At 42.2% G+C, this 24,930-nt stretch overlaps 1 protein-coding gene across 6 annotated transcripts in view; it reads left to right on the top strand.

Annotated features, from left to right (window-relative positions):
* The window catches only part of LOC115224845 (zinc finger CCCH domain-containing protein 13), a 159,220-nt gene that overhangs the window by 117,347 nt on the left and 16,943 nt on the right, over positions 1-24,930 (top strand). For 3 of the 6 annotated variants that reach the window (XM_029795786.2, XM_029795785.2, XM_029795787.2), the window contains exons 3-10: positions 3,764-3,902; positions 9,312-9,405; positions 11,049-11,202; positions 12,112-12,178; positions 12,757-12,868; positions 13,687-13,722; positions 17,240-17,401; positions 21,354-22,045. In XM_029795786.2, coding sequence (XP_029651646.1) covers positions 3,764-3,902; positions 9,312-9,405; positions 11,049-11,202; positions 12,112-12,178; positions 12,757-12,868; positions 13,687-13,722; positions 17,240-17,401; positions 21,354-22,045 — 1,456 coding nt within the window. The remainder of the gene's footprint in view (positions 1-3,763; positions 3,903-9,311; positions 9,406-11,048; positions 11,203-12,111; positions 12,179-12,756; positions 12,869-13,686; positions 13,723-17,239; positions 17,402-21,353; positions 22,046-24,930) is intronic. The other 3 variants (XM_036513672.1, XM_036513671.1, XM_036513673.1) reach the window with 2 other exon arrangements.

Consider the following 24,930-nt stretch of genomic DNA (forward strand, 5'->3'; position numbering starts at 1 on the left):
ACGCCAGTGTCGCTTAACTGGCTCCTGTGCCAGTGGCACATAAAAAGCACCCGATACACTCTTGGAGTGGTTGGCATTAGGAAAGGCATCCAACTCTAGAAACCCTGCCAGATCAGATTGGAGCCTGGTGCTGCCTACTGGCTTGTCAGACCTCAGTCAAACCGTCCAACCCATGCCAGCATGGAAAGCGGATGTTAAACGATGATGATGATGACACTGAGTGTTATATGTTTATAACCAGCACTCCATCGAACAGCCCGCTTGTGAGATTAACATTGCAAGTGGTCGAGTACTCCTCAGATATGTACCCCTAACATAGTAGTTCTCAGAGAGATTCAGTGTGTCACAGAATGTGACAAAGCTGGCCTTTTGAAATACAAGCACTAATTTCTGCCATGGACTGGAGCAATGGAAAGTAAAGGGTCTTGCCCAAGAGCACAACACACCATTAAGTATAAGGAGCTTTAAAAACCAACAAAGTGTAACAGAAACCAACAAAAGTCTCAGTGTTGGTGCAGGGTCTAAATATTTTATTGAAACTTTGAAGTTTTGTCAGCAGTGGCTCATCAGACAGAACTGCGACCAGCAAAACTTCCAAGCCACACACTCACCTTGCAATTATACAAAACGCACACACACACACACACGTGACGTGTGTACTGTGGGGGGGGAGAGAACTGGAAGGTGGGACATGAGGATTATTCTCAGATTAAACAGTACAGATGGAAAGAGAAAATGTGTGTGTACATATATTCACACACACACACACATGCAATCACACACACAATCGCGCACAATCACACACACGCACACAATCACACACACAACCACACAATCACGCACACACAAACGCAATCATACACACAAACGCAATCCACACACACAAACGCAATCTCACACACACACACAATCACGCACACACACTTCAGCTGTCGGAGCCCACTCTCTCCCTAACCCCAACCCTAATAAACATCTGATTACATCTATTAAGGCCAAGTGTTGATTATTACCTTGTCGCACAGTGGGTGTTGTATCCACTGACATCATGGCCTATCCTATATCTTCTTCTGTCTGTTCACTTATATACAAACTAATTGGTTATGTGGACTAGATAGTTGCCTGTCTTTGTCTGTGTATCTCTCCCATCTATTAACTACAATCATTCTTACTTAATGCTGCTACCTGTATGACAATTACAGTCAGGTGAGGTTGGCAAGGAGTGTGTTGTTTTTTTTTCCTTTACTAACCCTTTTACTCTCTGAAATTGTTCGCATTTTCATGAATGTCACCAAATTCTTGTAATGCCGAAGACAGTGGATGAGGCAGGGTCGATTGGTTAGTATCAAATTAATTGGCGCTTTATGGCCTTCCTGGAATGTTTCTCCAGTCTGTGAATGTTTGTTGAATGTTTTGTGACACACCCTGCTGCTCCGCAGTATGTTTTGTGAAGTGTGTGAACCATCCAAAATGTGTTTTCAGAAGGGATTCTGTTTTTGTTGTTATAAATGTTTAGTTGTGTGACACTAATCCCCTTAACCCTTTGGTGTTCACATTATTCTGCCAAAATTAATGCTTCTTTATCCACATTGTTTTGAATTAATCATGCATTATCTTGTAGCTAGGAGATTTTGATGAGGTAGCTGTTCATTTTTAAGACGATATTGTAGGGTTGGTGTGAGAGACCAGATCTGGCCAGTTTGAACATAAAACAGGCAGAATACTTTTGGCCGGATATGGCCAGTTTAAATGCTAAAGGGTTAATATATAAATCTAGCCCCTTTCTCATCAGTCATTTTAGCCCTACTAGATACACCAACTGAATTCCATCAAATTGCACTCATCATCATTTAATATCCATGTTCCATACAGCCATGGGTCAGACAGTTTACAGGCTCTGATGGGCCCAAGGACTGTCATATTCCAATGTTTGTAGTTGGATATACTTGAGGTAGATTTGAACCTGTAAGAAATCCATTTGCTGTATTTTGTGATGGAGATTGTTGGATGCGTGCATTTTGGAGTGGTTATCATAGAACTAGGGGTGGTCTCAGGCAAGTTGGTATGAAAAGGGTTAAACCCAAATGGGTTCAGGACCTTATTATTAACTAGGGAGTGATTTGAGGAAAACTTGACTGCAATTTTTAGCAGCTTTAGCAACCACATAAAGGTTTCTTTGTCAGTTCAGGGTTTGGTCAGTTCTAGTCATTAAAATTCAGATTAATATCCATTAATCCATGATGTGGTGGTCGTCGTGGGTGGTCTGTGAGGTGGCCTTGATATTCAGTCAACTGAATAAATCATGTGTCTGCTAGTTTAACAAATCAGCTGTGAAATGTTCCGCCTGAGTCGTTCAAGTGTATTAATGAGAAATACATTGACAGAATTATTTCTACTGATGATGACATTTCGTCATCAGTGTTAGATGTCAGACAGACAGAGAGTCAAACAGTTTGTGAAATGAAGGATCATCATACTCTTTACTGTCTTTACTCTTTTACTTGTTTCAGTCATTTGACTGCGGCCATGCTGGAGCACCGCCTTTAGTCGAGCAACTCGACCCCGGGACTTATTCTTTTTGTAAACCCAGTACTTATTCTATCGGTCTCTTTTGCTGAACCGCTAAGTGACGGGGACATAAACACACCAGCATCGGTTGTCAACCAATGCTAGGGGGACAAACACACACACGCATATGGCGACCTGCGTAGCTGTATTTCGTCTGTCGTTACGTTCCGAGTTCAAATTCCGCCGAGGTCGACTTTGCCTTTCATCCTTTCGGGGTCGATAAATTAAGTACCAGTTACGTACTGGGGTCGATGTAATCGACTTAATCCCTTTGTCTGTCCTTGTTTGTTCCCTCTGTGTTTAGCCCCTTGTGGGTAGTAAAGAAAAATATATATATATATTTACATATATACGACGGGCTTCTTTTCCGTTTCCGTCTACCAAATCCACTCACAAGGCTTTGGTCGGCCCGAGGCTATAGTAGAAGACACTTGCCCAAGGTGCCACGCAGTGGGACTGAACCTGGAACCATGTCGTTGGTAAACAAGCTACTTACCACCCGGCCACTCCTGCGCCTATCATCATAATTTTTTTTTGTTTTTTTTGTAACATCTATCTTTCATGCTGGGATGTGTTGGAGAGTTTAAGAGGATTCAGTTGGTCTGAGGACTGCTGCATCAATGAGCTCCAGTGTCTCATGGTTTCTACAGCTGGTTCCCATTTCTGATGCCAATCACTTTACATTATGGACTGGGTGCTCTTATTCATGGCACCAGAACTGATGAGGTTGCCAGGCAGCTTGCCTGGCAAAGGACTGAGTAAGGATCTGAGTAAAGGGGAGTAGCTTAATGCTAGGAGATGAAAGGGGTTATAAAGTGTGAGAAAAGGGGGCAATACTTTGTCTCCCTTCTGTCACCTTTTATACAGAAATGCTTTCTTTATTACCCACAAGGGGACAAACAAGGACAGACGTAGGTATTAAGTCGATTACATCAACCCCAATGCTTAACTGGTACTTAATTTATCGACCCCGAAAGGATGAAAGGCAAAGTCGACCTCGGCGGAATTTGAACTCACAACTTCTCTGTTACCCCCATTTATGTAACGAATCTCTCTCTCTCTCTCCCCCTCTCGCCCCCTTCTTCCTACTGCTACCTTACAGCAGGTTCTCATTCATATTTACAAACATTCAATGTTGCTCTTGTCTCGTGCACTTTCCTACCTCCCACTAAACCCCTTCTCTCTCTCTCTCTTCCAGTCAGCTCCCACTATGGCCGTAATCGCTTCAATCGACGTGTCGCCCGCAATGACGTGCCCATAGCGAAGGTGATCCAGATTGAAGAGGAGAAGAAACACCAGGAGGAGCGCATGCAACAACTGAAGCTCCTGCATCAAAGGTTTGTACTTAACTGTTTTCCGGAGGGCGAGGGCTGGCACTGACGGTATTTCATCATCATCATCATTTAGCGTCCGTTTTCCGTGCTAGCATGGGTTGGACGGTTCAACTGGGGTCTATGAAGCCAGAAGGCTGCATCAGGCCCAGTCAGATCTGGCAGTGTTTCTACGGCTGGATGCCCTTCCTAACGCCAACCACTCCGTGAGTGTAGTGGGTGCTTTTTACGTGCACCCGCACAGGTGCCAGACAAGGATGGCAAACGGCCACGAATGGATGGTGCTTTTATGTGTCACCGGCACAGGGGCCAGACGAGGCTGGCAAATGGCCACAATCGGATGGTGCTTTTATGTGCCACCGGCATGGGGGCCAGGCGAAGCTGGCAATGGCCTTTTATGTGCCACCAGCATGGGGGCCAGGCGAAGCTGGCAACGGCCACGAACGGATGGTGCTTTTATGTGCCACCGGCATGGGGGCCAGGCGAAGCTGGCAACGGCCACGAACGGATGGTGCTTTTATGTGCCACCGGCATGGGGGCCAGGCGAAGCTGGCAACGGCCACGAACGGATGGTGCTTTTATGTGCCACCGGCATGGGGGCCAGGCGAAGCTGGCAACGGCCACGAACGGATGGTTCTTTTATGTGCCACCGGCATGGGGGCCAGGCGAAGCTGGCAACGGCCACGAACGGATGGTGCTTTTATGTGCCACCGGCATGGGGGCCAGGCGAAGCTGGCAACGGCCACGAACGGATGGTGCTTTTATGTGCCACCGGCATGGGGGTCAGGCGAAGCTGGCAATGGCCTTTTATGTGCCACCAGCATGGGGGCCAGGCGAAGCTGGCAACGGCCACGAACGGATGGTTCTTTTATGTGCCACCGGCATGGGGGCCAGGCGAAGCTGGCAACGGCCACGAATGGATGGTTCTTTTATGTGCCCCGGCATGGGGGCCAGGCAAAGCTGGCAACGGCCACGACGGGTGGTGCTTTTATGTGCCACCGGCATGGTGGCCAGGCGAAGCTGGCAACGGCCACGAACGGATGTGCTTTTATATGTGCCACCGGCATGGGGGCCAGGCGAGGCTGGCAACGGCCACGAACGGATGGTGCTTTTATGTGCCACCGGCATGGGGGTCAGGCGAAGCTGGCAATGGCCTTTTATGTGCCACCAGCATGGGGGCAGGCGAAGCTGGCAACGGCACGAACATGTTCTTTTATGTGCCACCGGCATGGGGGCCAGGCAAAGCTGGCAACGCCACGAACGGATGGTGCTTTTATGTGCCACCGGCATGGTGGCCAGGCGAAGCTGGCAACGGCCACGAACGGATGGTCTTTATGTGCCCCGGCTGGGGTCAGCGGGCAACGGCCACGAACGGATGGTGCTTTTATGTGCCCCACCGGCATGGGGGCCAGGCGAAGCTGGCAACGCCACGAACGGATGGTGCTTTTATGTGCCACGCGGCGGGCCAGGCGAGGCTGGCAACGGCCACGAACGGATGGTGCTTTTATGTGCCACCGGCATGGGGTCAGGCAAGGCTGGCAACGGCCACGAACGGATGGTGCTTTTATGTGCCACCGGCATGGGGGCCAGGCGAAGCTGGCAACGGCCACGAACGGATGGTTCTTTTATGTGCCACCGGCATGGGGGCCAGGCAAAGCTGGCAACGGCCACGAACGGATGGTGCTTTTATGTGCCACCGGCATGGTGGCCAGGCGAAGCTGGCAACGGCCACGAACGATGGTGCTTTTATCTTGTGCCACCGGCATGGGGGCCAGCGAAGCTGGCAACGGCCACGAACGGATGGTGCTTTTATGTGCCACCGGCATGGGGGCCAGGCGAGGCTGGCAACGGCCACGAATGGATGGTGCTTTTATGTGCCACCGGCATGGGGGCCAGGCGAGGCTGGCAACGGCCACGAACGGATGGTGCTTTTATGTGCCACCGGCATGGGGGCCAGGCGAGGCTGGCAACGGCCACGAACGGATGGTGCTTTTATGTGCCACCGGCATGGGGGCCAGGCAAGGCTGGCAACGGCCACGAATGGATGGTGCTTTTTACGTGCCACCGGCACGAGGCCAGTCGGGGCGGCGCTGGCAACGGTCACAAACGGATGGTTCTCTTTTATAATTATTAAAGGCGGCGAGCTGGCAGAAATCTTAGCACACCTGGCGAAATGCTTACCTGTATTTCGTCTGCCGCTACGTTTTGAGTTCAAATTCAGCCGAGGTTGACTTTGCCTTTCATCCTTTCGGGGTCGATAAATTAAGTACCAGTTACGCACTGGGGGGTCAATTTAATCGGCTGCAGGGTCACTCCCGAAAAGCTCTATCTACGACAATTTCATCTCAATCGAAGGAGAGGGGCTTTCTCCATCCGGGTTGCGGATCCGTGGAATAAGCTGCCGGACGAGATAGTGAAGATGCCGACGACCGCTCGGTTCAAAGTCTCTCTTGACCAGAAATGACCTGAACTCTTTACATGAACACCCTCCCTGTACATAACTCCATGTCCCCCTACATGGCCTTGCTTTTTGCTTTTTGAGCCAAAAAATTAACTTAATTAAATTAACTTAATCAACTTAATCCATTTGTCTGTCCTTGTTTGTCCTCTCTGTGTTTAGCCCCTTGTGGGCAATAAAGAAATAGGTGTTTATAATTATTAGTCCTTAGTTCTCTTTTTAACACCCTTCCCTCTTCTTTTGACCACCATGTTTTGTATAAAACCTTAGAACCTTTCTGGTAATAGTACTCACTCTATTATACACTCACTGCAACAACATCTCACTATCTCTGTGTGGTAAGTAGCTTGCTTCCGAACCACATGGTTCCGGGTTCAGTCCCACTGTGTCCTACTATGCTCCCACTAACGCCAATCTTTTTCCTACTAGACACCGCTGCATGTCTATATATGGTTACTAACTACCACCTAACATTGTTATCAGAGCTAGCACATTGATCCTGGGTCCTGGGAATCAGAAGGGGTCCATGAATAGCTGGTACCCCCCCCCCCCCGTCCACAAGGAAAAACAAAAAAAATTAAGGTAACTTGCACCCTTTCAAAATGTCTGAGATACTCCTATCACCAGCGTCACCAGACCCCATGGAGGCCTGAAAACAATGCCCCTTACCACCGTCACCACCACCACTAAAGCACTTGATGTCGGTTCTGATCCCTGCGCAATTGCACCACACGGAATGTTGCACTGGTCTAACAGCACAATTTTATGGCCTTGCCGGATGGCCCGCCTCCACCATCACCACTACCACTGCACCCAGAACCCTGTTCACTAAGTATCTACTACCACCCTAACACTGTAGTCAATACTGCACCTAGAAGAACCCTGTTAATCAATACACTGCAAACAATGACACCTTATTGTTAATCCACCGATATTTCTTTTCATTGCCGACTGCTGAGGAAACAAAAAAAAGATGATGATGATGATAATGGTGGTGGGTGGGTGGGGTGGTATTGATTTCCATCTGTTCACTCTTGGCTATTTGGTCACTGCTACCACTACTGGACATTTACTGAGGACTCTTACAAGTATTTCCTTTCAAATTTGAATGGGGGTTGGCGAGGGTGGCTACGTGGAGCTGGCAGTGTAGTGATGATGGTGGTGGGGTAGCTTGTAGTGCTAGTGGTGTTATGTGGTTGTTGTAGTGGTAGAAATGTAGGGACGGTAATGGTGGTGACTGTAGTGGTAGTAGTGGTGGTAGTGTTGGTGGTGGTGTAGCTTGTAGTGATAGTGGTGTTATGTGGTGGTGTAGTGGTTGTTGTAGTGGTAGAAATGTAGGCATGATGATGATGATGGTGGTGACTGTAGTGGTGGTGGTGGTGGGGTGTCTCAGAATGCCGTAGCAGGATGGTATTATGAATAAGGGATGTAGAAGTAATGGTGGTGGTGGTGCTGGTGCTGGCGATGGATTAGGATGTAGTGGCCATATGTAATGGTGGTGGTGGGGGGGTCGGTCCATCCATTGATCACTCACCCTAACCCTCACCACACACTGCATCTCATGTCACCTCTCCACTCTCTTTCTCTCTCACCTGCACATTCTTTTCCTCCTCCTCCTCTTACTACTTCACATCTCTCTCTCTCTCTCTCCCCTTCCTCTCACATATAAACATTCACTCTATCTTTCTGCCTCTCTTAAATGCAAATTATCTCCCTCAAAATCTCCTCCCCCCTACACATTAACTCCTCCTCCTTTACTCTCTTCCTCTATCATACACACATGCACTCTCTGTCTCTTTTCAACTCTCCCTTCCTCCTTTTCTTCCCTTTTCAAATGCACATCTTCTTCCTCCTCCTCTCATATATGCAAATTATATTTTCCTCTCTCTCTCTCACACACAATCTTTCCTCTCTATTCTCAACCATATCATAACTGTTGGACATCTGGAGGTTCCTGTGGACCACCAGATAGCCACTGAATTAGAAGTGGGTGGTGGTGGTGGCATTTAACCCTGGGTCGGTCAGTCCTTTACTCATCAGATTTATGATACAAAGTTGTTCCAACCTCAAACAACCCAGCATTTTTTTCTTTCTGGGACTTCATTGTCCAATGACTAGGTGTGGTGTAGTAAAAGGTAGATTTGGCTGCTATTTTTAGTGAGTTAAGTGACCACATAGAGCAGGGGTTCTCAACCACTTTTTATCTATGGACCCCTTTGATTACTATTTTATTCTGGTGGATCTCCATGGCCATTTCACGTTTAAAAACTAGTTTTCTAGAAACGTCTTAAAATTCCTCTTTTGTTTCTCACACATTAATTTGTGGTAGGTTGAACTATGTACAATGTTAGGGAAAGAAACCCAGATATTTCTTGTAATACATACCAATGCATACATACATATAAAGTAAAAAATTTTCAGGGTCCCTTCAAATTCTATTGTGGATCCTTAATTTATTTACAATTTTGTTATATGGACCCTGGTTGAGAAGGACTGATGAAGAAGCTCACTCAATGTGTGTGTGTTTGTGGGAGAATCATCATCATTTAGCGTCCGCTTTCCATGCTAGCATGGGTTGGACGGGTCAACCGGGGGGCTGTGAAGCCAGAAGGCTGCATCAGGCCCAGTCTGATCTGGCAGTGTTTCTACAGCTGGATGCCCTTCCTAACGCCAACCACTCCGCGAGTGTAGTGGGTGCTTTTTACATGCCACCTGCACAGGTGCCAGACGGTGCTGGCAAACGGCCACGAACGGATGGTGATTTTACGTGCCACCGGCACGGGGGCCAGACGAGGCTGGCAACGGACACGAACGAATGTGTGTGTAAATGTGTAGGTGTGTGGGAGAATGTAGGTGTGTATAAATGTGTATGCTGTCACCATCATCATCATCATCATTACAGTTCTAATGCAGTAACTAGCTAACCTTTGTCTGTCTGTCTGTTTGTCTCTCTGTAGGTCCCAGGAGGATCAGAAAATTGCCCAGCAGGTGTACCAGGAATTCTTGAAACAGGAGCAGAATGATAAAAGTGTGATGGAGTGTGATGATGAGGTGAGTATCTGGCTTTTTATTGAGTCAAGAGTTGTCATGGTAACAGTGTGGGGATGGAGGTTGGGTTGGGGCATTGGTGCGGCGAATATTACGGAACAAGGGTGGGATTGTGTGTGTGTGTGTGTGTGTAGGTGAAGGCTTGGCTGTGTGGTTAACAAGCTTGCTTTCCGACCGTATCGTCTCAGGTTTGGTCCCATTGCAGAGCACCTTGGACAAGTGTCTTCTACTACAGCCCTGGGCTGACCAAAGCCTTGGGAGTGGAATCGGTAGATGGAAACTGGAAGGCGAGTTGGCAGAAACGTTAGCACGCCGGGCAAAATGCTTAGCGGTATTTCGTCTGCCGCTACGTTCTGGGTTCAAATTCCTCCGAGGTCGACTTTGCCTTTCATCCTTTCAGGGTCGATTAAATAAGTACCAGTTACACACTGGGGTCAATATAATCGACTTAATCCGCTTGTTTGTCCTGTCTGTGTTTAGCCCCTTGTGGGTAGTAAAGAAATAGGAAACTAGAAGATTCCCATTGTGTGTGTCCCCTCTTGTCTTGATATCATGTGATGGCTGTAAACAAGCATCACCATCATACAAGTGGTGGTGTTTGTGTCCAGTCTTCTGTGAACAACGTCTAACCATGAAAAATAAGTGAGGGTTGGTGATAGAAGGGGCATCCAACTGTAGAAAACTCTACTCCCAACATGGATTCCCTCTGTAAATGGGATTATTTATTGATGATATAAAAATTTAGAAACTTCAAGAACATGGAATAATTATTTTTAAGATTGATGAATCTTGAAGTACATAGAGCTATAAGTAATAGCATGTAAATATTTATAGCTTTATTTGCTTCAAGATTCACTGTTCCTAAAACAAACAAATAAATTAATTAATATATATATATATATATATATATAATATATATATATATAAACCACTTAGTGCTTTCCAAACATGCAGTTTTGGGTTCAGTCCCACTGCATGACACCTTGGGCATGTGCTTTCTGCTGTAGCCCTGGGTTAACCAAAGCCTTGGGAGTTGATTTGGTAGGCAAAAACTGAAAGAAGCATATATGTATGTGTATATATATAATCATCTGATAATCTTATAGCATGCTTTACAAAGCTCTTCCGTGGGTATCAGCTACCATATGTAGTCATCCATCAGGAATTCTCTTTTTACTGAATACACATGAAGGATCCATTTATATCCACAGACTTCATACAAAAGAATTATTATACCAGAAGGAGGATTTAATTTGTGTGTGTGTGTGTGGCTGTGTACTTGTATGTATTTGTGTCAGTTCATAGTTCCCTTTTCATCACATGTATTCACTTAATCTAGTTGTAAGCAATGGCCCTGCTGACAGTGTCCTTTGCTTGCAATCCACTCTAAACGTCTGTCTTAGGGCTTCTTGACTTGTACAATATTTGTAAGCTGTTTGTTTGTTTCCAGTTCTTTGCATAATCATGTCTTGATTGTTGTTCAATAGACTGGGAGTTTACCTTGCTTGGAAGTGAGCGGGGATGTTGATGACAGGAAGGGCATCCAGTTGTAGAAAAGGCTCTGCTTGTCCCAATTTACTATCTTCTGATTCATGCAAGCAGGGAAAAGAAAGCAATAAAATGACGATATTTTTCTCTCTAATTAGGAATTAGCCCGACAAATGCAAGAGAAAGAGAAGAGGAAGTACGATCGATACCTAGAGAAGAAAAGAGAACGCCAATTGAAGAGAGAACGGGAGAAGATTGAGAAGAAACTGGCTGAGCAATCAGAAGAAGCACGACTGACCACGTTTTCTCCTGGTAAGTTGATGATGGTGGTGGTGATGAGTGGAGGAAGTGGGTCTTGCAGTTTGGAGTGATGGTGGTGGTTAATCAGTTTGCTTTGCAACTGCATGATTTCAGGTTCAATCCCAGGCTATGACACTTCGGGCAAGCGTCTTCTACTATAGCTCTTTGCTTGAGCAAAGCCTTGTAAAATGAAATTTGATCCATGGAAACTGTACTGAAGCCTGCTGGAGGAACTTTTTATTCTTTTTAGATGGTAGGCCTAATCCATGGTTTACCCACACCGCCTGGCCCTTGGAAGCCTTTTGCAGGGTCCACTCTGTTATGAGCATTCAGTTTTAAGCATAAAAGTTCACAAAAGTATGTGCAAGTCCTGTACTGTCTTCTACGTTTGTGTGTGTGTGTGTCAATGTATCTCTATTTATGTGTGTCTTTTGATATATGTATGTTAGATTATGTGGAGGCACAATGGCCCAGTGGTTAGGGCAGCGAACTCGCGGTCAGAGGATCGCGGTTTCGATTCCCTGACCAGGCTTTGTATGTGTTTATTGAGCCGAAAACACCTAAAAGCTCCACAAGGCTCCGATGGGGGTGGGTGGGGGGGTGGCGACCCCTGTTGTACTCTTTTGCCACAACTTTCTCTAACTCTCTTTTCCTGTTTCTTGGGTAACGCTATGATGGACTGGCGTCCCGTCCAGCTGAGCGGGACACATATGCCACAGAAACCGGGCCCATGAGATTATGGGTGTGTTTGTATGTATGAATCCATGTATGCCTTGTTTATGTTGCACTGTGTTACCACACATCATACAGAATTCCATATGTGTGTGTATATCCCACACATCCTACATAATATCTGTGTTTGTGTTACATACACACACATACATCCTAGACAATCTAACAATATGTCCTCCCTATTTCCAGATGCTGTTGAGGACCTCAGAGAAAATGTTGACAATCTTCACTTAAAGACTCCCCCTTCCAATGTCAAGTAAGTAACTCTGTTCACTTCACTCATACTCCTCGATGCCACATCTCTAACACTTACACATTGGTACTCACCCACACCTATAACCTTGTACCTCTACCCCCATGCCCATAACACTTGTACACCTGTGGGTCCACTATATCCTTAACATGTGCACTCTTGTCCCCACAGCACATCTACTCCTACACTTAATACACTTATATATCTACAGCATCTATATTGTCAAACCCGCTGCAACTGTACTCCCGTAATCACAAGACCTTTCCTTCTTTATCCACAACACCTGAACTCATACAATGATATATATACCTGTACCCAAACATCCACAACCCACAACACTTGTATCCACTACACTTGTACTCACATTCCACAGTAATTTATATGAAATATCCAATCACAACTTAACGAAACCAAGCTAAAATTCTGAATAAATCTCAACTCAACTCCCCCTACACACACACACACACACACACCTCTCTTCACTCTCCTACAATGTGCCTGGTGAGGCCATGTTTACCAGCGGTTTATTGTTTGTTTTTTAAATTGATATTGTTTGATTTATATTTGCTATCCTTCTCCAGAGTTCGTCATAGCGGTCAACTTGAGGACAACGGTGACTTCAGTGACTTCTACGTGCTGCCACCTACTGCAGACGTTACTGAACAGAAACTGCTACAAGAGTATCAGGACGAGGTACGTCTCACTTATTTCTGTCTCTCGGTGATAATGGTAAGGGGTAATTTTAGGATCAAATGGAATAGGGAGCAAAATACTTTATAGTTTCTAGTCTGTTCTCTCTCTGTTGCGGGCTCAACTTCTGCCCCTTTCCCTTCTTTCTGGAATCAATGAACAGCTTCCTGCAAATACCCTTCAGGGTCAATTCAGTCGGCACTTCTCTATCAAAATTGACCTTGTATCTTGTTAAAAATAAATTCCCATGAACAATGTTGATTTGGGAGTCCAAGCGCACAACTGTCAATGTATATAAGGGGCCAATTGTTCTTATGGCTAGATATCCTTCTTACTGTTAACGACAGAACTTGCTGCCAGGAACAACAGATAATGACTGTTGTAAGTTTTGAACTTGCGATAGTGTCCTCAACAGTTCAAAATCGTAATTTCTCCATCATTCTACCCTGTAGGTTTCTATCTTTTGACTCTTGACCATTCCCTACATTTTGGTCAAATGTTCTCACATGGTTCATATGGAAAAGATCAACACAATGAAGACTTTACCTTTAATGTTCCAGAAATAAAACCTCAATAGATTATTAAATTTTTTTTTAATAGTTTTCTCTTTTTTTCCCCCCACCTTGATAGGCATGTAGATTGATGAGATACAAACCAACAAATTATTCGTTTGCCTATTGTCTTTTTTTTTTTTTACGGTCGTTGACAAGCGTGCAGATTGTCTTTTGAGTTTGTAAAAGAAAGCAGATTTATCCAGTCTTGTTTTTGTTTTGTTTTTGCTAATCTGTCTTTTCTGAGGATAATATTTCATGTTTCTTCAGGAACTTGCACAGTTAATCCAAGAACAAGAACATAAGGTATGTTTCAGTTCTTTCAACAGTTTCCTTTATTCTTTCAACACTTGGGAGATTAAATGATTGACTGAGACGGTTAACACATTTTATACCTGTGACAGCTTGTCCACATACTAACAGGTTATTCTATGGAACCATCTATAGTTAAAAGAAGGTTTAGAGGAAGTAGAAACAAAGAACTAAGATATTGTTGAAAATCTGGTGCAAGGGAATCCTTATGGATCTGCCTTTAACAATGTGCTTGTGCTACTACTTTTTTTTTTTTTGCGCCCCTTTAAAGCCTAGCCAGGCTCATGGGCCCGGTTTCCCGGTTTCAATGGCATATGTGTTCCCCAACTGGACGGGACGCCAGTCCATCACAGCGTTACTCATTTTTGCCAGCTGAGTGGACTGGAGCAACATGAAATGAAGTGTTTTGCACAAGAACACAATGCATCGCCCGCTCCAGGAATCGAAACCACAATCTTACGATCATGATGCTAACACCCTAACCACTAAGCCACACGCCTCTACACCAGTACTACTACTATTACTAATAATAATAATGATTTTTTTGTTCAAGCTAACAATTTTAGGGAAGATGCCAAGTTGATTACGTCAGCCCCTGTGCTCAATGGGTACTTATTTTATTGACCCCAAAAGAAAAGTAAACTTCAGCTGAATTTGAACTCAGGGCATAAAGAACTGAAATAGAATTACCTCTAAGCATTTTGTCCAACATGCTAATGATTCTGCCAGTTCACCACTTTAATGATTTTAAACTTTGACTCAAGGTCAGCAATTTGGGAGAAGCTTGTAAGTTGACTACATCAACCCCCAGTACTCAACTGGTACTTATTTTATCAGCTCCAAAAGAAAAGCAAAGAAGGCCTCAGTGAAATTTTAACTGAGTATGTGCTAAGCATGTCATCTCACTGCCTTATTTATAATAATAAGGATAGTAAAAATGGAAATGATCCCTATAATAATAGGTGTTTCAGGTATGATTATAAAAAAAAAAGACAAATAAAACCTTCTGGACGTTATAAAAAATTGCACTGCTAGATGCTGCACACATCTTAGTTAGAGCACTTTCAAAGCAGTGAAAATAGCAGCATGAAAAGAAAGTACAGCACATACCCAAGGCACATAGAGCTGCACTCAGCAGTGTAGTGAAAGCACACAGTAAAAGCGAGACAACTGAATGATAAATTCCCCTTTTAGTATAGACACATGGCTTGAGATTTTTGGAGAGAGGGAGTTAGGCAAGTCCATCAACCCCAGAAGGATGAACAGGCAAAGTGATCCTCAGCAGCGTTTGAACTCTGAAATAAAAGATGGACAAAATGCTGCCAAGTATTTTTATCCAGTGTAGTAATGATTCTGTTAGCTTTTACTTATTCTTTTCCGTGGATTTTTTTGTAGGTTTTTCTTTCAACGGATAACCCTAGACAGTGTTTTAGTTTCTCCCTCTTTTGGGAATTTCAGTTGTTAAACCAATACATTGTTATCCTTTGTGTACACGTCACAAAATGTTTTCAATCCCTATTGATCGGTTTTGAAAAGAAAAATTCTTCATTGTATTGCCCCCTATGGTGTTTGGCCCTTCATGGCTTAAAGAAACCTACTTTATTTTTTTCTGCTATAGGCACTAGGCTTAACATTTTGGAGATGGGGTTAAGTCAATTATATCAACCCCAGTGTATAACTGGTACTTATTTTATCGACCCCGAAAGGATGAAAGGTTAAAATCAACCTTGGCAAAATTTGAACTCTGAACGTAAAGATGGATGAAATGTCAATAAACATTTTGGCCAGTTTGCTAAAAATTCTACCAGTTTGTTGTCCTTATCTTAATAATAATAATAATAATAATAATAATAAAATGATGATTGATTAGTTAAGAATTTATCCAAATTTGAAAGATTTTAAAGGAAATAAGGCTGAAGCCTGATTTGGGAGCTGTCTAAGCTGTTCCCCTAACAGGGTTTGAGTGGGTTTATATATTTGGAAAAAGGCTCATTCTTGCGGATTTTTTAAAACAAATTTCGTTAAACTAACAAAAATGTGATGAAATATTACAAGTTTTGGTAAGTTTCTCTGTTTTATATTTGTGTTGCCATAGTGAGAAAGGATTCTTGCTAGAACATGCCTCCTTTATTTCCAACAGTTAACCACTTGACCATGAAATGAGAACAAAATCAGTCAAGCAAAGAGGTGTCAGTTAGGGCACAACACATAATAGATGGATTCAAGTTTGAACTCTTGACCCTGTGGTCAGTCTGACCACAGCAGTTGTATTTTGTAAATTAGAGGAGAAGTGTTTTCTCGAACAAACCTCAAGTGTTGCCTATCATATGGACATAACTTTAGAAGTGTACTTTTGTCACCATGGAAATATAAGTGAATATATAATAATCATAATTCCACTCTTATCAAATTTCTTGGTACTTATACAAGTAATGGAATGAATACTAATTTCCAACCATCCATTTTCACAACCCACTACTCCTGGGAGGATTATGGAGGTTGTCCTCAGGTACCTTCTCCATAGGGTACTATTGGAAGCAACTGTCATTACACTTTCCTGTCAGATCCCAAAACATGACCAACTGTCACTATGAATATTATCCAACCATTTTGTTCATGGTCTGCCCCTAGATCTCCTGCCAGTTGGCTTGGCTTGAAGAACCCATCTTGTAATTCTTTTCTGCAAAACTCTAACCAAATGTCTGTAGTAATGCAGCTGGGACCCGTCAATGTGGAGAAGTAACAGCTCAACCTGGTAAGACTCCCTGATCTCCAAGCTATGCACCTTGTTCAGTAATAGTTTTCTAGAAATCCTTTGCAGAAATCCCATTTCAGCCACTTGTATTTATGATTATATTCTTTGCCATTATCCAACATTTATGTCAATAAGTGAGGATTGACATAAAACCAAATTGAAGATAACAAGTTTCACTTTTTTTTTTTTTTAACCAATCTTTCCTCTTTTGAAAATTTAATATTTATTACTTTAAAATAGAATTAAATGAAACAAAATTCTCATTTGTATATTTATAAGTATGTTACCTTTTTTTTCTACATTTTAGCAACATAATCACAATCTATGCCATCATAAACTTCTCTCTGCAAAATCTGAACTCCTCCCATAATTACTACCATTTCCTCTTTCCTCCTCCTCCTCCTTGTGATTCTTTCCCTCTCACTGTGTCTCTATGGCACCAAGTCTAGAATGTCCACTCATAGGACACCTCTTGCATTAACTCTTTCTGTATTATTCTTTTACTCTTTCCCCCTCTCTTTACACAATGTAAAGTGTAACCAGAGAAATCACCCCCAACTATCATTATATTTACTGTTTGTGTATTATGGGGGAGATGGGAGTTTGTTTAATTTTTCAAATGAATAAATGATTGATTCCTTGATTTCAGAATCACTTGTAGATGCTGCTGTCGTCTTCAGTGACATTTAGAGGAAACCGTTCTATAAAAGCCAAACTATTTAAACTTTCTTCTTCTTGACCTTTTCGTTTTCGCAGAGAACAAAAGCAATAGTCGACCAAAGAAAACTGCGTGAAATAGAATTACACGATGCCAGACTTGCAGAAATCATTCAAGAACAGGAGAAGATCAAATCCCGGAGAGTGCGTGGCCGACGGGAGAGAGCAGCCGATGAGAGACAGGCAAACAAAGACAGTCAGGTAAATTTTCAGACTAATATATTGCTATAAATATTTTTAAGATGTATCTTCGTTTTCAGCAATTGTCTACAGCTGTTTCGTCATTCTTCTCCAAAACATGGCTTTATTTATTTTTTATTTTTATTCATTTGTTTTATCTTATTTTGTTATTTTTTGTTAATATCTATTTTTTTTCCAAACAGAATGACAGAATCTTCACTAACTTTCAGTCTTCAGGGCTTTGATTTTTTTTTCATTTGAAAATATGAATTTATTTTCAAAAGGTGCAGTAAAGAGCAAGGCTAGGTTGTACTTATCAGCAATTCACAAAGTTAGGTAATTGGCTAAATCAAGGGCCCTTTTTCCTCTAAAAAGTATAGTCACTACAAGATTTATCCCTGTCAGATTGTCTTGTCTTAATTTTCCCCCTGCAACCCAGTAAATTACGTCCCAAATGCACACATTACCGAAGTTTGGGTCTGTTTTCCATCTCGGCAATGTAAGAATTCTTCTGCTATTTCAAATATACACTTTTTGCCATTTCTCTATCAAAGATTTCAAACACCAACTCCTAATCCTACCATGAATCTATCTAGAAGTGATTCTCTCTCTCTCTCTTACAACAACTAGCTGCCTGAGCTCACCACATATTATTGTTATTTTTGTTACGACTTACACAGAAAAGGAAATGGCAGCACACCTTGGACATTTTACCAGTTGTTGAAGATTGATAGGATTGTTGTGGGGTGGGGTGGGAGAGCGCTGAAACAGCCACAAGTCCTGAGTTATTCCAGTGGCCAGACGCATCAAGATATTACAATGTCTTCAGACTAGAGATGATCTGGTGTGATTGTTTACAACAAAGAGTGGACAGCACTGAAGCCATCCACAGACTGGAGGTGATGGAGGTCATGTTGAATCCTGCTAGAGATCTGTCTGTCTGTGTGTCTCACCCAATGTTTGTTCTCTGTGTTCCTGATATTGTTTCATATTGGATATATTGATAAATGTTTTGACACAGGTTTTTATACGTTGGTTGATATGGTTTTCAGTATGAGTTTGTTTGATATGGTTTTACATATTTATTTGGTATGTTTTTATTTAATATATATATATTTGTTTGATACATTTTATGTATTTGTTTGATATATATTTTTTATGCCGTTTGATATGTTGCTATATTGTTTGATATGGGAGACCATATTCTATTGAATGTCTCCTTTTAACCTGTTTTCAGTGCTGTTGTTATTGTTGTTTCTGTTTGTGTTGCTACTCCAAGTTTAGAAGCAAACATTGTCCTCCGTTTCTAAACACTCACAGATACACTCCATCTTTTGCATCTCCTAAATATATATATATATATATATATATATATATATATATATATATATATATAAAATATATATGTCCTTAAAATATATATATATATAAATATATATGTCCTTAAAATATATATATATAAAATATATATGTCCTTAAAATATATATATATATAAAATATATATGTCCTTAAAATATATATATATATATAATATATATGTCCTTAAAATATCGATCAGCCTGTTTATATTGCCTCTGTGTGTATGTATATGTGTGTGTGTATATATATGTTAGTCATAGATTGTTTACGTCAAGAGCGGAGAGTATCTGCAATACCAGGAATGAATTACGAATGCATAACAGTCCCTGTGAGGGTGGGGTATATCTGGTTGTAGCACCTGAATTGGAAAAAAGTGTTTGTTCTTTGGAATTAAAGTAAATTTAACCCTTTTGGTATGAAGCCTTCTCTGAGACTGCCCCTTGGTTTTATGACGCAGAATTATTGTTTTAAAGAGATCTAAATTAAAATCTTTCATTAAAATTTCGTGTTAATTTTGTCCTGATCATTGACTTAATGAAGGGAGTTATTTCACTAAATTCTTTGATATTTAACAAAATTAAAACAAAACGAAGGCAGCGTATTTCAACAGAAATATGGTAACAAAAGGGTTAACATTCACAAAGTTTTGGTCGGCCTAGGGTTACAGAAGATAATGCTTGCTCAATATGGGATTGAACCCAAAGCCACATGATTGGGAAGCAAACTTCTTAACCACACTATGATGATGTCTGCACCGATTTCTTAACCTCAAAGCATGCCTGCACATAGTTTTACTGCAAAAGATGTCCTGGTGAATAACCTTATCACCGATTGAATAAGTGTGTTAATCTGATTTGATCTCCTTCAGTTTTCATGTAACCATTACCAGACATTCTCTCTCTCTCTCTCTATAAAGATATCTTGTATTATCTGGTCTAGATTTAAGTCTTAAACTGTATTGTCATGCCTGAAATGTCGTAGGTTAAACCTGTAACATTGGCAGCTGTGAGTAATATTTGTATTTCAGAAATCCCGAATTAGGGCAGGATATGAAAAAATATCTGAAGATCTCTAATTTTTTCCTTTTTTTCAAATCTCTTTCGGATCTTTATTTCACCATCTTGTTATATATTCTCCAAGAACATCTCCCCTATAAAGCTAGACAATATCTATTTAGTGATATTTTTTGCAATGTGACGGTTGAACATGGCTGTTTCGATGCTGACGATTTGGCACGGCTGACTGGACATTCAGCCTGTTTTGGTGACAGTTTCGGTGATGCATGCATGTGAAGAAATAGACACACAGACAGATTACAATTTAATTGAACATGAGTGACATAAACCCTTTCCCTCATTTTATACTCAGAGTGAGAGAGAGAAAGAAGAAAGGAGTGAAAGGATGAAAGAAACATTATCCCTTTAGCATTTAAACTGGTAATATTCGGCTTAAATATTCCACTTGTTATGTGTTCAAACCAACCAGATCTGGCCTCTTGTACCCACTCAACAATGTCATTCTAAAAATAAACAATCACTTCATCAAAGTCTTGAAGCTGCGAGATAATGGCTGGTTAATTCAAAACAATGTGAATAAATAGATGTCACATTTGACCGAGTAATTTGAATGCTAAAGGGTGACACCATTTGATGTCAAATAAGCCAGCGTTGTATCAGAAGTGCCATCTAGGCAGCACCGAAACAGCTGTACCGAAATGTCTCATACTCTTATTTCATTCTAGTTTGGTTAACAACAAAATCGTTAAGACAACCAAACATCTTTAACCCTTTAGCATTTAAACCGGCCATATGCGGCCAAAAGTATTCTGCCTGTTTTATGTTCAAACTGGCCAGATCTGGTCTCTCACACCAACCCTACAATATTGTTTTAAAAATTAACAGCTACCTCATCAAAATCTCATAGCACCAAGATAATGCCTGATTAGTTCAAGGCAATGTGGATAAAAAAGGATTAATTGTGGCAGAATAATGCAAACACTAAAGGGTTAAATGAGACTGTTTTTTTTTTCCTTTTTTTCTGTCCTCTTAAAAGCTTACCTGAACTCCCCCCACCCCCACCTCCCTGACAGTTCTTTCTAGAACAAGATGGCTGTGTTTTCTGTTATATTGGCAGGAAAGATTTTCTTCATTATTCACGGGGTGCACGCAGAACAGCAAGAATCCAAGCAATTATGCATCCTATTCACTCTCAGTACATTCAAGCAGATTTGAACCTGAATACCTGATCCCTGTTGTTTTTCATCAGCAGAGACCAACACCTCCCTTTAGATAATGTTTGTTCATAGTATGCATGATTCACCAGTAAAAAGGGGCACTTTGAGACCCCGTGGTGTTTCAATGAACACACGTTGCCTAAAGGGAGGTGATGTTTTCAGGTAGCAAAGCACGACTGCAATCAGGTATTCACACTCAAATCTACCTGAATGTAATAAGAATGAATAGACAAGAGATAATAGGTTGTTGTTTTCTTTATCATTTTATTTCTTCTTTTATGTGGATAAATTTCTAGCTTCATTTTACTAAACCTGTTGAATGCAACACAAGCTGTTTACGGTAACCCCTTCATTACACATGAGCTTCTGGCTAATTGCAGATTAATGGCCATAGGAATCGGCCACAAAGCATGACAGAGGTCACAAACCAGCAATCATCTTCATCACCCGATGTCGGGCGACCAGTCCAGGCACAGCATGGCAGTGCTGCTTCACACATTTCCAATTCCATAAGCTCAACTTCTCAACAGTCCAAGGACCACCACCATCAAGTACAACGAACTGTATCACTAGGAAATACTTCTGCATGCAGGAAGGCTGCATCAAAACCTCCTCACTCCCACATCTCTCATTCCATGAAAGAGAAGCCATCCGATAGGTCAAACCATAGCGACCACCATGCCTCTTACAGGAATGGTCGACAGACAATGGGAGTTATCCCAAATGGTGCTCAGAATGGCAATGATAGAGGCTCTGAATGTCTCTATGGTAATGGAAGCCAGCCTGCCATGAACAGACGGAGACCTCCTCCTGGCCCTGCCCGCTTACCAAGCGCCAGGGACAGTCTAAATAACACAGAAGCACATAACGTGGAGCATTGGTTGACAGGTTGCCCCGTGGAGTACAGTCCAAAGAACGGTCATTCACAGAAGTCTCCTTTGCGTGAATGGGAAGCTGAGCTGATGGGTGATCATTTATCAGAAGTGAGCTCTAGGGGGAGCACGGACTTAAGGTTGCCTTCTCCTTCTCCACCTGATAGTTCGCACAGTGAACATGACCCTTCATCACTTAGGTATGTAAGAACTACTACTGAGTGTCTTTCTGCTGCTACATTACATCTCTCCCTCATTAGCCCGCTCTTCCTCTCTCTCTCTCTCTCTCTCTCTCTCCCCCTTACCCACTTTCCTCCTCCTCCTCTTTCCCTCCCTCCCTTACTGGCCCACTCTTCTTTTATTCCTCTCTCTCTCTCTCACTACTCTTCTTTTCCTCTATCTGTCTCCCTCTCTTCATCCCTCTCTAACTTGTTCTTGTTTCTCTCTCTCTTTTTTGGCCTGCTCTTTCTCTCTCCCCTTTTGGCCTGCTCTCTCACTCCCTCTCTTTCTCTCTCCCTTTTTGGCCTGCTCTCTCACTCCCTCTCTTTCTCTCTCCCTTTTTGGCCTGCTCTCTCACTCCCTCTCTTTCTCTCTCCCCTTTTGGCCTGCTCTCTCGCTCCCTCTCATTCTCTCTCCCTTACTGGCCTGCTCGTTCCCTCTTTCTCACCCTCATTCCCTCCCTCTTATATATTTGTCCCTTTCTCTCTCACTTTTCTCTCCTTCTTCTGTTCCTTGCACTCAATCTCCCTGGCTCTCTTTACTCTTTCCTTTATTGCTCATTCTGCTCCCCTGCTTTCTCGTCTATAAATTTTCCAAGATGCCATTAACTCACATGCACATAATACATTCTCTCTCTCTTCTCTCTCTCCTCCCCCTTACACTGCATCCTTTCCATTCTTTCCTTCTCACCTATCCTCCTCTTTATCTCCCCATCTTTCTGCCTCTCTCTCTCTCTGTCTCTCTGTCCAGATAACATCCCCAACTGAATTACTAAAATATCCCCTGACTCTCCCCTGTAGACCAGCAATATACCTTTTATTACTTGCCTCTACCCTGAGTAGCCCCCATCTCCTACACATTCATTTTTTGGCCTGTTTTTGCTGGAATTTGAACTCCTCAATAATTTTTAGATCTCCCTACCATATAGTTTCTCCCTGAAGTCCACCACAATTTTATTTAAGGCTCACTGTATTTATTTACATCTATGGGTTGGGCTGGTTTGTAAATTTAAGCATCTACTCAATGCTGGAACATTTATTTTATCACACATATCTCTACTTCTCATCCCACTTCTATCTGCTAGAGGGCTGGAACTTTTCCATTCACTAGATCAATGGTTTTCAACCAAGGTCCATATAAAATATATTAAGAATTGCATGCAATAAATAATACCTTTACAATATTTTAACAATTTTTTTATACAATCCCTAATAATATTTAATTATAAAATATAATGGGATCTATTAAAACTTCGAATGACTATGGGTGTGAAAGGGTCCACAGGCAAAAAAATATTGTCAAGGAGTTACAACATAACTTATGCAGTTATAAGGTGGCGAGCTGGCAGAAATGTTAGCACACCGGGTGAAATGCTTAGCAGTATTTCGACTGTCTTTACGTTCTGAGTTCAAATTCTGCTGAGGTCGACTTTGCCTTTCATCCTTTCGGGGTCGATAAATTAAGTACCAGTTGTGTACTGGAGTCGATCTAATCAACAGGTCCCATCCCCTAAAATTTCGGGCCTTGTTCCTAGAATAGAAAAGTAAAGAATGTTTCAACACCTGACTATAGGGTCCTCATCATCACTGTTTTAACATCCACTTCTCTTTGATTACATGGGTGAAATGGGATTATTTAAGGCAAATTTTCTATGGCTGGAGACCCTTCCTGCCATCAACTGTCACTTTTTTTCTCCCCCACAAGATATTTCCCTATGGTCAGAAATGTTTTCATAGAAGATGGGGGAAACAAAAGACACTGCTTTTATATGATGGCAATGCTGGTTCAATCTTCATGCAATGTCAAAACAAAAGAGACACACAGACATACTTTACACAATAGGCTTCTTTCAGTTTCCTGTTGCCAAATCACTCACAAGGCTTTCGAGTAGACTAATGTCTTAAAACTACATTTTTCTGTTTGGGTTCTCCTTGAAACCAATATTTCCAAAATTTAACACACACACACACACACACACACTGACACATGTTAACCTTTCACCTTTCATGTCATCTCATTCTACTCATCATGTGACCTTCTCAAAGAAAAGAGAATTTATTAAAAGAATTTCTGCAGGTTTTTTTTTATGAGTTATTTTGTGCTATAGGAGGATAGAAGCAAATAGTATACATAAGTGGAGGCGCAATGGCCCAGTGGTTAGAGCAGCGGACTCGCGGTCGGAGGATCGCGGTTTCGATTCCCAGACCGGGCGTTGTGCGTGTTTATTGAGCGAAAACACCTAAAAAGCTCCACGAGGCTCCGGGGGGGGGGGTGCGACCCCTGTTGTACTCTAAACGGCGGTGCATCAGCATGGCCGCAGCTCTGAGCTGAAACTAGAAAAAAAAATAAATAAAATAAGCCCCCCCACCTCCACTAACTTCTAGGACGTTACTCCACCACCACCACCATCTTACTGAACCTTCTTCTTCTCTCTCTCTCTCTTCTCTCTCTCTCTCTCTCTCTCTCCAATTCATTTGAATATTCTATCAAAAACCATTCCCTACCCCTTGCAAACCTATCATTAATCTTCCCCACCACCATCTCTGGTGATGGTGTCTTACAACCAACAAATCCAACACCATCATTTTCTTCTTTAACAATCCTAAATGATGTTATTTCAAACCCATTGCCTTCCCAGCATCCCTGCTCTCCCCAACCCCCCTCTCCATCTCCTGCTGCTTTTGTCTGCTTCGCTTCATCATTTGTTTGTAAATCTGCAATGTTTAAGTTCAAACCCTGGCTGCGACACCGCTTTTATTAACTGCAATTTTCTTTTTATTAACACCTTTTTATTTACCTATTTTATTTTTTTTTGTTATTTTTGTTAATTCTGCTTTCCAGCAATTTTTTCTTTATTTTTTTTTTA

The sequence above is a fragment of the Octopus sinensis genome, linkage group LG26, assembly GCF_006345805.1.
Source record: "Octopus sinensis linkage group LG26, ASM634580v1, whole genome shotgun sequence".
Classification (NCBI taxonomy): domain Eukaryota; kingdom Metazoa; phylum Mollusca; class Cephalopoda; order Octopoda; family Octopodidae; genus Octopus; species Octopus sinensis.